The sequence below is a fragment of the Chaetodon trifascialis genome, chromosome 9 (assembly GCF_039877785.1).
Source record: "Chaetodon trifascialis isolate fChaTrf1 chromosome 9, fChaTrf1.hap1, whole genome shotgun sequence".
Classification (NCBI taxonomy): Eukaryota; Metazoa; Chordata; class Actinopteri; order Chaetodontiformes; family Chaetodontidae; genus Chaetodon; species Chaetodon trifascialis.
Window position 1 is genome coordinate 27543546 of NC_092064.1, and position 13694 is coordinate 27557239.

Below are 13694 nucleotides of genomic sequence, written 5' to 3' on the forward strand. Positions count from 1 at the left end.
ACATCTGTGATCCCTCTCCCCTCGCAGGAGGACCTCAAAGCGTGGGTGACCAACATTACCGCCAGTATTACGGAGCACGAGGAGATTGCCAAATGGGGACAGCCCCAACCAACTACCTCATCCACCGACGAGGGCACGCGCCGCGACGGCAGCAAGGCGGACAACCGGTCCGAGCGAGGCGGCGAGCGCTCGGACCGGGCCGAGCGGATCGAGCGAGCGGAGAAGGAGAAGGAGAAGGAGAAGGAGAAGGAGAAGGAGAAGGAGAAGGAGAAGGAGAGGGGCGAACGATCAGAGAGGTCAGATCGAGGCGGGAAGTCGGACGCAAAGCGCTCGGAAAAGTCCGGCAAGAAAAAGTGACCCAGTGACGCATCAGTCGGGATTGAAGCGTACGAACGCCGCGTAGGAGGCGGGGCCATAGACTGGTAGTGAACGCCCCCTCCTTCTCTCCGCCTCCAGCACTGTCAACAAAGTGGTTGTGTTTGGATGGAAAGTGACACACAGGACAGAAGGATTGACCCAGGCTCACTTATAGGACGGACGGGACGGCTTGGGAGCAGGAGACGTCTTTCTCTTTCTCTCTCTCTCTCTCTTCTTCTGCGTCTCTGTGAGAACACGCTGACGCTCCACCCACGCCACCTGTGGCTGTTTCAGAGAACTGCAGAGAGAGTTTCGCGCCGCTGACCCCCGGGCGGCGTCCACACCAGAGAGAGACGAGACGCGCATCACGCGATGAAACGTAGCTCATTCTGTCCCATGTTTGTCTTTTCTATGAGATGAGCTGTATCTGTATGTATTTCTGTCCGTCTGTCTTATCTACTGTATCTATCTGTCTGTCTGTAAGTCAGAGACATCCTACGCTATGTCTTATTACTCCTCGGAAAAGGAAAGAGAATTAAATATTGCCAAAACGTTTTACAGACATTCAAACTTAGAGAAACCTTTCTGTTAACTCTCCACCGTGTCCGATCCGTCTCGAGGTCTGGACCTGAAACTGGTTTTACTTTGAACACCAAACAGCACTGAAATCACATTCGTCCAAACACTGACAAACAGCTTCAGCATGCTGATTCTTCAAGGTGGAAATGATGATTTAAGACAAGAGAAGAGTAGATGGTGGACCAGGGTGGAGAACTCCCAAACAGTCAGGTGTAGACAGAAGTTTTTAATCATTGCTCAGAAATTTAAAGGCTTGAAATGACGATTTCTGCCCACAGAGGGCATCCTCCCTTCGTTTATAAAGCATTTATTTAGGATTGAGGATTTTTGAGACAGATGGTCTACAGGACAGCGTGGTCCAGTTCTTGGATAAACATTTGACTTAATCTGAGGGTAAACTCTGCTTCCCGGGGCCTCATTTCATTTTAATTCATGTTAAAAAATGATGGAGTTTGGGCGACTGAGCTTCGCGTTTGACATCTCAAAGGAAGTTTGTGAAATTCATTGTAACCTTCTGATTTTAGCATCAGGGTCAGTTTTCCATAAATTAAACGTTTGGCTTTGGTCATAAGCACAAAATCTGCACCTGGCATGTTTTTAATGAGCGAGAGCCTCGGCTGGAAACGTCTCGTCTACTCTTTGACTCTCTTACAGCATCAGACTGCTCGCTGGACTTTTGGTTTCGAATCTGTTGCATCCTTTTTGAAACTGAATATCTTGTTTGTTTGTGTGTGTGTGTGTGTGTGTGTGCGCGCGCGCGTGTGCGCGTGTGTGTGTGTGTGTGTGTGTGTGTGTGTGTGTGTGTGTGTGTGTGCGCTGCTGCTCTCCGCTCCCAGGGTCTCCATAGCTCTCAGGTTATTTATGTTAGCGTGTGCATACTGTGTGCTTCATGTGTTCATATGTTTGTCCCCTCAGACGCCACCTCAGTCTTCCAGACACGTCCGTCCACATTACACACACACACACACACACACACACACAGAAAAATACAAGTCAGCAGGTTTACAATGTCAGAGGTTGACATGTTCCAGAGTATCAAAGGTCATTGAACTGTCCAGATGAACGTCCCACCAGTGTGGACAGGAGTGACTGGAGTGGACGTGAAAGCAGGTTGTCAGGCCGACCAAATATTTAAAAAGAGGGTGAAACTGTTCGTCGAGACTTTGCATGTTTTGCTTGGAGAAAACTCACTCGTCACAAGACGCTCGTCGTTGCAGCCCGCTGACTCGCCACCCACACATTAAGCCACCACGAAGCCATAAACCACGGGGGGACGAGGACAAAAGGGAAGCGTACGATAAACTCGTGAATGCAGCAGGAGAGTTTTGGGAAGCACCAGTCACAGAGGCTGAAGTTCCAGTCCGGCCCTGTTGGGATCATCCCGTCAGGTCTGGCTCAGACGGCGTTTAAAATCCTTTAAATAAGATATGGAAACCTTGTTCGTTTGACTTCTGGTGTTTTTCGTTCTTTCAGTTAAAGTCCAGCTGAAATTGTTGCTCCAGAACACGTCTGCTCCTTAAATGTCCCGTGCTCACCTGCTGCTCCCTGTTTTTGGAAGGAAAGCTCGGGGAAGCAGCTGTGTGCTGGAGAAGATAACCAGACAAACATTTACCAAACCAGCCAGTCAGTCTTCATAAGGCTCACTACTGCCCCCTGAGGCCGGAGGGCTGAAGCTAACACTTGATGGATGGTGGTGCTTATTTTCCCACGAGGGGGAACAATGAGACCGTTCCCCTCTAAAAAACAACCCTTGATAAGCAGCACAAAGGTGAGATTTGTTTCTTCAAACAGGATTTTTGGTTTTACAACAGAAAAGACTTGAAGGATCACGACCGACTGGTTGGTTTGACAGATGCACGTCTGGTTTACTTCCTCGCCTCCGTTAAAGAGCAGCGCACAGCCTCTTCCCTGGGGGGTCTGTTATGGGACTCCCATACAGCGGCTGAGACGGTCTCGAGCGTTGCTGCTTGGTCCCGACTGTTCGATACCGTCTCTAATGAGCCGCTGTCTGCCACTACAGGAGCTCAGCCTGCCAGCTGCTGTCAGTCAAACACAGACACGCCCCCCAGCTGCTGAGATGAAAAGGAGCATTTCTGACTTTTTTTTCTTCCTTTTAATAATAAAAACTATAATAGAAAAACACATTTTGGACACAGAAACTAAATGTGCTTTCGGTTGGACTTTAACATTTCCCTCTCTGAGCAGGTCGTTTCTGTGGCTCTAGATCCCAAGAATCACATTCACAGTTTGTTTTATGTTTTCAGACGTCTGTGTATGCCAGGTTCATCATCTTCTCTGTTTCTTAAAAGTGTGATATTGAAGTTCTGACAGTATTATTACATCTAGCTGTTCCTGGTTTTTTTTCGGTTGTTCTTCTTCTCTTCAGGATTTTAGACTCTGTCCTCACCTGCTGGTCTGTTCGGTGTTTATCATAAAACTTTCTTTAACCTTGTTTTATTTCAGCACACTTTATGCATCTAAACTGGGTGTGAATGCCAGATCAATGCAATCATTTACATGCATGTTGAACACAACAGAGTCAAAAGAGGTGAACTTTGAGTGAGCGAGCACAGAGCAGTCCTCTGCTGTCAGGTTATGACGAGCTGCGTCGTCAATGAACTCGCTGTGTTACTGTAGACACACAGGACTCACCATGACGCAGGGTACGGCTAAGACGCTAACAGCTAACATTACAAAACATGTTGTTTGAGCCACTTTACACTGTTGACAGTAGAAACATCCAGATATCTGAACGCCAGCGTGGCGAACGTCATGCCAGCTGTTCAGGTTGGGTTAAAACATCTCAACATGGCCGGTTTGGATGAGCCCTGCCCGTCTGTGTGTGTCTGTGCTGCTCTGTTCACATCAACCTCAGTCTGTCGGCCGAGATGAAATGATGAATAAAATACCTTTTGGTTTATCATTAATGTGTTTATAGTCGGTGTTTTCTTTTCTCGCTGCAGAGCGTTGTTGCTGGAAATGTGTCTGGATGCAGGTCTGTGTTTAATCCGACTCTGGAAAAGAAATCAGTTTGTAGATGATAAAAATCTACAGCTGAGCAGAAACGAGGGATTAGAGAAGTAGATGTTGGCATTTGCAGCTTGTAGACCGAAACCACAGTAATATGCAGTAATATGAAGTATGATTTATGAAGGATTGTAGAGGCGTTGTTCAGGAATTCATGTTGATGATGATGATGATGATGATGTCATCCATGGTAGCAATGAACTGAGACTTTATGCAACCTTTTCTTTGCACTCGCTGCAGAGCTGAGGCCTGATGGTCAGTGGTGTTGGGGATCCAGCAGAGGGACCAGATCCAGAAACAATGATCATATACAAGGACGTTTTGTTGTTTCATGCTCATCTGGGTCAACAAGACTGGAAACAGGAGACCTCACCTCTGTGGAAGTGTGATGGGATTTTGACCAAATGATTGATCAAGAAAATGATCAGCAGATTAATCCATAATGAAAACATTTGTTAGCTGCAGCTCTAATTCATGCATCATGTTGAATGTAGAGAGCAGCTGTAAAAACCCATTATCACATCCCACATAGAGCGTGTGCTGATGTTTAAGTATATTATTATTATATTTATTAGCGTCTTCTGTTTACATGCTACCAGGAGCAGTAAAACAGCTGCAGCTCATCAATCAGAAGAGCTGATCGATCAGGTCATTTTGACGTTTTTAGGAATCGGGGAATCAGACTGATGATGTGGACTCAGATGATTCGCTGGAGGGTTAATATCTAAAACAGTTTTCTTACAATACGCTGCCGGAGTCTCTGCCTTCATGCTGCTGGATGTGAGAGAAATTCATTCATGAACACAAACCTTGATGAAACTGCATGAATAACAGAGAAGGAAGCTGTGAACAGGTGGACTTTCTTCTTTAACGCAGAGAAAGGACAAACATGTTGAGAGCCAGTTACATTCAAGCAAATGAACACTCATCTCATCCGTCCACATGCTAACAGCTAGTGTGGCCCTGTTTCTGCATTAAAAGTGCAGCGTTACAAACTTCCTAAGTGTAATTTAAAACATCAGGATTAGTTAGACGCCTTAATTTGATTGCTTTATGCAGCAGGCATCATCACAGCAGACGCCACACAGGCCCACGGGGTCTTAGCAAATCATTTGCAGCATTTCATTGTCACCACATCAGGATAATTCAAGCAAACTCAGTTTAGTAAATTCTGACAATCAGCTTTCGCTTGCGGGACACATTCCCAGCCCTCAGATGCTCCCTGCAGGTCCAAGCAAACAGAGTTATTCCCAAAAGTTATTCCTGCTGAAGCTCTGACAGCAGCCAGAAATAATCCAGTGCTGATGTGTGAACGCTGAGTATTTGCTGCCAGTTTCTCTCCTCCCGGGACTCCAGAGCACCACTGTCTATCTGCCCTCAGCCTGCCTGTCTCTGTATGTCTGCCTACAGCAATCTGATGTACAAATGTATTCGCTCCGAAGTATTTTCTGTAAAAACAAACAAGAAAATGAGTTCATCCACAGTGACGCTGGGAAATCTGCCCCTTGTATTTGTTATGTTTGACTTTTCTGAGTCTGTCTTGAAGTGAGATTGCTGATTAAAGCTGAGTGGAAAAGGAATCCACACCTCCTCCACACAAACCCATCAGGACAAAGAGGTTGCATGAATGATATAGTCTCTACTACGGTACTGCTGTGCATGTCTTGAAGCCCCATCCCTCCACTATGCAATCACTGTAACATACCAACACAAACTACCACCACTGAAAAGGATGAATGAATGAAAAACCGATGATTTGTAAAATGATCAGAACCAACTGCAAACCACTGGCTCTGTACAGTCCTTTCTTTGACTTGATAAAGACAAATTGTGATATTGAAAGATAATGTTTGTTTGTGTCTTTTTGTGAAGTGAGGTCACACTGGATGCACACTGTGTCCCAGTTAAATCACAAGTTTTAACAGCAGCCTGAACTACACACAAATAGATATCCTGGGTTTGATCCCAGACCTGGTTTATCTTCATGTTTGCTCAGCTGTAAACTGTCCATCTGTTGAAGGTGTGTCACTGAGCAGGTAGAGACTGGGAATGTGTTTTAAGGTCAAGGTTGTGAAATGACAGAGTCTAAGTTATAAAATAGGAAGAAAATAGAATGAATTGAAGTGTTGTACTGAGGTAAGCTGGTGTACAGTAGTGATGAATAAGATGCATACTGATCTGAGTTACCTAAAAGAAGACGTCTGGTTAAACTGTTGGAATGAACAATATTTACATATTCGTGGCGTTTGCTGATATGGGTGAAGACATAAGAAGATGTAGTTTTAAGAACTTTAAACGACGTAATTGAACTTTTTTGTGGAAAAACTATATCAGACACAAATTATTCAGATCAGGTTTATTTGTCTTAAAACGTGTCCGCAGTGTATCTTTTGAATTCATAATGACAATAACAATAACAGTAAATCAGTATAAATAGTATTACAGTCCCATCAAAAATAACATTTGCATTTCAGTTTAAAGGCGACGACTGGAACTACAAGTTTTATTTTGGAATGTAGACGTAACACCGGAAGCGGATATGGAAGACGGAATCATTTGAGAAACGGACAGGATGTCATACAGGACAGCGAGCGTTAAGTTTTACACGGAAGAACTATTGTTATTGTGGTCAGTCCTGCTGGCCCGGGTTTAAGTTACTATTTGGGCCATAAAATGTGCGACGAGCTGACGGAAACGGCGGGCTGAGAGTTTAAAGTGACCGGAGAAAAATGGAGGCAAGGTTCGGTAGTGAAGTCGCGTCAATCGTGGAAGTCGCCATCCAGGCGACCGTGTCTGTTTTCAGGGATGTCTGGGTGAAAGAGGCGCCAAACACGGAGTGGGAGGAAGCGAAGTTCAGCGAAATCCAGGACATAGAGAAGTGTCTGGTGGTTCAGATCCACAAAGCGTTCACGGAGTTCTCCGCCGAGCTGCACGAGGAGAACGACGCTCTGCGGGCCAAAGTGGAGCAGCTGGAGGATGTGCTGCAGAGGAAAGCCGGGCAGCTGGAGCAGGAGCTGGAGGCCAGAGTGGGTCAGCTGGTCAGAGAGATGGAGCAGCTGGAGAAGGAGCTGAAGAGCATCAGCGGAGGCGGCAGCAAGGCGCAGGAAGGCCCGACCCACATCCTGCTGCAGGACGGCTCGCTGATAGGTGAGGAGCGCACATCGGTTCACCGGGCCGTCATCGATTAGCTCAAGAAAACCAGCCAGTTAACATTAGACTGAGTTTAAAAACAGCAGCTGTGAGCAGGTTTACCTTCAGACTCTGTGAGCAGATGAGGAGACTTTCAGTAGAGGTCAGCAGGTCAGTATTCATGGATTGTAGGTCAAAGGTGGATGAATTGATTTGTCTGCGAAGGTTTCTGGAACAGTGAAAAAGTTCCCACCCCAGAGCCATATATACTTAATTTACAATGATACTCTGAGCAGATGTGCACATTTGAGAAGCTGCAACAAGGAATACTTGGCATTTTTCTCCTCATTGTGATATTCTCTATGTTTGTTTACTTCTCGCCGTCTGATGGCAACTGGTGATTGAACTGAATTCAGGGAATTAACTGATGTGACATGATGTCTCTTTGTGTCTTGGGACAAAGGAGCACCGGCGTTGTCAGTCTCCAGCAGTCCTGCTGCCCCCCTGGTGGCTGCGAAGGAGTCCACCTCTGACTCCCCTCTGGCTCCTGCAGGAGGCTCTGAAGCTGTTCCCCCCTCCTCAGCTTTATCTGCGAAGACCGCGACAGCCCCGATGATGTTTGTCGGCAGGGTCAGCTCTGCTCCCACCGTGCTGTTGGTGGGTGCCAGCCAGGTCGTCGCCCAGCCCCCCGCGCCATCCGCGGCTGTCTCTGAAGGGATGCGAACGCCTCAGCTGATCCTCAAACCAAAGCCTCAACATGTCCGCAGCCCAGGCTCAGCGCAGGAAGAGGTGGGCTGTCTCTGTTTTAGGAAACCTTTCACCAACTAGGCGTTAATTACGTCAGCCAGCTTTTTAAAGCCAAATTATTTCCTTTTGCATGACAGAAACCTGTGCAAAAGGCACCTCCGGGGAGGCCGAGGAGGGCCCGGACAGCAGCCTCCAAAACTGAAGAGGGTAAGATTAGATTCCACACTGTCGCTTCTTACACGATGTGACCATAACAGTAAAGTTTGGGAAGGAACTTGAAATAAAATCTGCGCTAATCTAATAATAACAGACTCATCTTCTTCTCTCCTTTTCCAGTTTCCACTGACAACAGCACAGACGAGAAAAAAAACAAGTTGGGTGGAGTGCAGGGACGAAGGCTGAAGAAGAAAGAGGCGCAGTCGGCGAAGCGCTTCTCCTGCGAGCACTGCAGCCTGAGTTTTAGCTGGAAAGGTGAATTAAAGAAACACATGAAGGTCCACAAGATGCCGTTTCCTTGTGAGCAGTGTGGCAGAAGTTTCCTTGAAAAGAGGTCTCTGGAAAATCACCTGTTGCGTCATGAGGCGAGTAAAGCCCCCCTGCCCTTCCCCTGCCCTCGCTGCAAGAGGTCGTTCCGCAAAGAGCAGTCGCTTCAGAATCACATCAAGCGTCACCAGCGGTCGAAACCGCCAAAGCCCTTCGCCTGCGATCAGTGTGGGAAGACGTTCAGGATCAAGCAGTCTCTGGAAAACCATCTCCTGCGTCACGAGAAGTGGAAGCAGATGTTCAAGTGTCAGCTCTGCGACAAGACTTTCAAGTCGTCGGTGCAGCTGAAATATCACGTCGCCGTGCACTCGGAGGAAAGACCATACAGCTGCGCGACGTGCGGGAAGGAGTTCAAGAGAAAAGACACGCTCCGCTTCCATCAGATGGTCCACACCAACACCAAAAAATACAAATGCACGATGTGTGAGGAGACTTTCAAATACGCCCACTCGCTGACTGTGCATAAGAGGAAGCACACCGGCATCAGTCCGTTCACGTGCTCTCTGTGCAACAGGTCGTACAGGACGGGCACGGCTCTGAAGAGGCACAGCGTGGTCCACACCGGCGAGAAACCCTTCACCTGTCACGTATGCGGAGCGAGGTTCAGCCTCAACAACAACCTCAAGAGGCACCTCCGGATTCACACGGGAGAGAAGCCGTTTGCCTGCCAGGAGTGCGGCAAGAGCTTCTCAGACAACAACAAGCTCAAGTCCCACATGCTCATCCACGGCGCCAGGAAGCCCTTCATGTGCGACCTGTGCGGGAAGACCTTCCTCTTCAACTGCAGGCTGCTCATACACCAGAGGTACGTGCATGCCGACCAGAACGAGGAGGCAGACGGCACGCAGAGATTTTTCCAGACGAGAAGGCGAAACAAGTCGTCGGTTAAACCGTTCAGCTGCAAAATCTGTCTGAAAGGTTTCAGCTCGGCCAGTTCTCTGAAAGTTCACGAGCGAGGCCACAGCGAGCAGAAGGAGTTCAACTGCAGCACGTGTGGGAAGTCCTTCCATAACAAATACTCTTTTGCGTATCATCAGAGGAGCCACATTGGGGAGAAGCCGTTTGTGTGCGATGTGTGTGGGAAGAGGTTTTTCCACGCCGGCAGCCTGAAGCAGCACGAGCGAATCCACACCGGCGAAAAACCGTACAAGTGCGACCAGTGCGGCAAGGCCTTCAGGACAGACGGGAACTTCTACAGACATTTGCGAATCCACACAGGGGAGAAGCCTTTCGAGTGTCTGTACTGTCACAGGAAGTTCCACCAGTCCAATCAGCTCAAGTCCCACCTGCAGGTCCACACCGGACAGAAGCTGTACTCGTGCCAGCAGTGTGGCCAAGGCTTCTCTGACTCAAGGCAGCTCAAGAAGCACAGCTGTAACGGCCCGTAGGTGGCGCCGTGCACAACGCTCAGCTGATCAACGGAGAGGAGAACTTTGGTTAAATGAAGTCATGAATCAAACAGAGGTCGGTAATGTGAGAAATAAAATGTGTGTGGTGGCACAGTTAACTCACCTAACACGCTAGTTTAGACAGAAAGTTTATCCAGTTTGGAAAGTGTGGTCGGTTGTTGGAGTCACTGAGTACAAAACGTTTTCTTGTGATAGCTTCACAGTGACAAAGGGATGCTCGTTAGTTTCATATTATAAACTTGGAGCTTTTCCCTCCCTTTGCATTTCTGATGATATCCCAGAGTTTAATCAAGAGTAATAATACGGTCATTGATAAGTCGTCACAGCTCCACTCATTCAGACTAAGGTTAGCAGTGTTGTTAGCAGCATTTAAATTTGCTTTATGCATTAACATCAGCTATTAAAACACAAATGCTACTGCTCACCTTTATAAAACACAGAGGCTGTTTTGTCCATGTGAAACCCCACTTAGAGTGTAAGATAAGATAAATACAGCAAAGATTTTAGCTTCATTATTTGAAGCTGTTTTAGGACTTCAGTTGCTGAAAATAACTCCTGCTCCTGCAGTTGAACATGAACAATTTTTTTGAAAGACTTCTGTTTTGACAGCTGTTTTGTATTAATTTATGTTGTGTGATTTCGTAATAATGCCATAGGATGCTCTTAAGATGTAATTATTTACGAACTAAAATGGTGAAATGACTTTCTTATGCACAGTTCTGTGTATGGCGCTGTATTTCTATTTTCGTTTGTAATTAAAGAGTATTTGCAACCGAAACAACTTTAAGAATTTTATTTTGAAGGTGGATCTTTGTGCTACTTCTATTTCCGGAACCAATGATGCTAACTCTTCTTCTCTTGTTGCTGCCGCTAGAGTTAGCTGTTGGATTTAATATAGGATAAAATTAAGGGAAAATGTCGGAAAACTTTGTGTTTTACTCAGAAACAAAGTCCATCGTGGAGACAGCCGTTAGGACCGCGGTTGATGTCGTAAATTTAAAAGAAGAAAATACGATGAAGGAGTTAAGTGAGAGACAGAAGGTGAGTTCACAGTTTACGGTTTTTATTACGTTCATACGCACATTGATCATCACACACTCAGTTTGTGAAGACAGAAATACTGCAAACGGGGGAGATTGTACCAACGGAACGAAAACGACTGTGTATGCAGCGAGACGCCGAGCGTAACAAAGATGGCGGACTGTCATGGCACCGCATACAGATGCAAGTTAAAACGTTCAGTGTAAAGTCCTGAGGGGAAGAGAAACTTCTGAGTACACAGTAAGGAGGACATGGGCGTATAAATATTGGTGCCGGCTCCTTTTTTTTTCTAATTTTTACAAGTTTTTTGTTTTGTAGTAATGGCGTCTGGTAAACAGCAGAGTGCGTTAGCGCCCCCCAGTGGTGTGGGGGGCGAACTGTCGGCAGAAACAGTTCAGTCCTGGATTTCTAATTTCTATCACTTGAAATGTCTTATTGTGATGATTCATGAATCACTTTATTTATCCACATCTGCAGTGAAATGTAAAATTCTTCTTCCTGTTTGTCTTCATTTAATCTCTCTTTCATGTAGTTATTTAGCGTCTGCTTTGCTGATGTTAACGTCAGTTTGTCGGGTCTTTATCTTGATCCTCTCAGTCAGATTTTGTGGAAATGTTGTCACGGGAGGCAACGAGAAAGATCAACGCCATTTTCTCCCAACTGTCCTCGTCGATGCACAGCGAAAACAAGAGCCTGAAGGCCAGAGTGGGACAGCTGGAGGGCGAGCTGAGGAAGATGACTGAGCGCTATGGAGACGCCAGGACGTGGAGAGAAAGCGTGGTGAACGGCTGCCCCGTCCTGTTCAAGGAGAGTGGCCTGATCTTCACCCTGCAGCAGTTCGGGGAGTTAAAAAGAAAAACGGACAGAGAATCAGGTAATAACGGTTACTGTTCCCACACAGTTAGAGTTTATTTTCTGATGATCTCAGCTGTTGTCTGTTCAACAATGATGTCATTGGCACCTGTAGCAGCAGCAATGATCGACCAAACGCTGTGTATTATTACTGCCAACAGAATATTTACAGTATCGTCAGCTGAGTCCAGTTTTCTTTATTATTAATTTCAGATGGTGGAGAGACAAGAAAGGAGGTGAACTCTGAAGCTTGGTCCTCACGAGCGAGTAGACAAGGTGTGATACAGATGCCAAAATGTTTCCTGTTCACATTAAAAGCTCCTTCTTCCCGCTGTCGTCCTGTTCCTGGATGTCAGTCTGCACGTGTAGTAACGTTTGTCTTTTCCACTCCTGTGCAGACGCTGCAGAGGCTCATACCACAACAAACACTCAACAATCTGAAGTCACTGACGGCCAAAACACACAGGAAGCAGTGGGCAGGAAGAAGGGGAAGGTCTTGTATGTATGCGACGTCTGTAACAAGTGCTTCACGCGACAGTTTCACCTACAGAAGCACATGAACACTCACAAAGAACAGTGGCCTTTCGCCTGCAACCAGTGCCCGAGAAAATTCAGGAATACGGCGACTTTTGAGCACCACCTGCTGCTGCACGAGGAGAAGAAGTACGCCAGCTTCAAGTGCCAGCTGTGTGAGAAGACGTTCAAAACGAAAATGCACCTGAAGACTCATCAGCTTGTACACACGGACACGAGGCCGTTCGTCTGCTCCACCTGTGGGAAGGGCTTCAAAACGAAGCACAGCCTGCAGGCTCATCAGGTCGTTCACACGGCGGAAAAGCTGCACAAGTGCTCGGACTGCGGGGAGAGTTTCAGGTCGGCGTTCACGCTGCAGTGCCACCGCAGCGTTCACACCGGGGAGCATCCCTTCAAATGCACGGTGTGCGGCAAAGCTTTCGCGAAGAGGAGGTCGCTCAGGACGCACCAGTCGGTCCACAGAGGGAAGGTGTTCACGTGTGAGACGTGTGGAGCGGGTTTCACCCTCCAGCACAACCTGAAGAGACACATTCGTATTCACACAGGTGAGAGACCGTTCGGATGTAAAGTCTGCGGGAAGAGTTTCATTCAGCACAGTAACCTGAAGGCTCACATGCTTCTTCACGGCGACTCAAAGTCCTTCATGTGTGACCTGTGTGGAAAGGCTTTCCTTTACAACTGCCAGCTGCAGAAACACCAGAAAGTAAGTCACGGCGAAAACCAAGGGCGGGTCATCAGAAGACGACCTCGAGAGCGCAGCAACCGCAGAGTTATCTATCGACCGGACCAGACGACGGTGGACGTGACGCCGTTCAGCTGCAAGATCTGCCGCATGGCCTTTGACACGGCGCATTCACTGAAGAGGCACGAGCTCATTCACACCGGTCACAAGCAGTACAACTGCGACAAATGTGGGAAATCCTTTTTCTACAAAGCCACCTACGAATACCACCAACGCATCCATTCCGGGGAACGGCCGTACGCTTGTGACATGTGTGACAAGAGCTTCATCATCCCTCAGGCCCTCAAGTCCCACAAACTGCAGCACTCTGGAGAGAAACCATATAAATGTGAGGAGTGCGGCAAAGATTTCAGGATCTACACCAACTACCTGAGACACTTACGGATCCACACGGGGGAGAAGCCCTACGAGTGTGAGCTCTGCGGGATGAAGTTCAGGCAGCTCGGACACGTGAAGTTCCACATGCAGATCCACACAGGAGTGAGACCCTATGCCTGTAGCAGCTGTGGGCACGGATTTTCAGACTCAAGGTCGCTCAAGAGACACACCTGCTCTGAGAAAGACCAGGAAATGTCAGGAAACGCACTCAGTACGTCCTGAAACTGATCAACTGCTGATGATAAAGACATGACGGTAGATCTGACCCCTATCAGGACAAAACACACAGTCCAGAAATTTATAGAGAACTGTTGTTGATTTCTGTTCATTAAATTAACTTTTATTAACGTGTTTTT

At 47.2% G+C, this 13694-nt stretch overlaps 3 protein-coding genes across 4 annotated transcripts in view; all 3 read left to right on the forward strand.

Annotated features, from left to right (window-relative positions):
• The window catches only part of LOC139335859 (spectrin beta chain, non-erythrocytic 4), a 64526-nt gene extending 58716 nt beyond the window's left edge, over positions 1-5810 (forward strand). For both annotated transcript variants that reach the window (XM_070969641.1, XM_070969642.1), the window contains one exon: positions 28-5810. In XM_070969641.1, the coding sequence (XP_070825742.1) occupies positions 28-357 (330 nt within the window). In that variant the 3' untranslated portion in view covers positions 358-5810. The remainder of the gene's footprint in view (positions 1-27) is intronic.
• Positions 5698-10565, forward strand: LOC139335860 (zinc finger protein 271-like). Its single transcript, XM_070969643.1, has 4 exons — positions 5698-7110; positions 7556-7881; positions 7977-8046; positions 8176-10565. The coding sequence occupies exons 1-4, from the start codon at positions 6693-6695 to the stop codon at positions 9768-9770; spliced, it is 2409 nt and encodes an 802-aa protein (XP_070825744.1). The 5' UTR covers positions 5698-6692; the 3' UTR covers positions 9771-10565.
• A 59-nt stretch (positions 10566-10624) lies between these two features.
• On the forward strand, positions 10625-13694 carry LOC139335863 (zinc finger protein 431-like). Its single transcript, XM_070969646.1, has 4 exons — positions 10625-10832; positions 11430-11706; positions 11898-11960; positions 12083-13694. Exons 1-4 carry the CDS (start codon positions 10707-10709, stop codon positions 13558-13560), a joined length of 1944 nt encoding a protein of 647 aa, XP_070825747.1. The 5' UTR covers positions 10625-10706; the 3' UTR covers positions 13561-13694.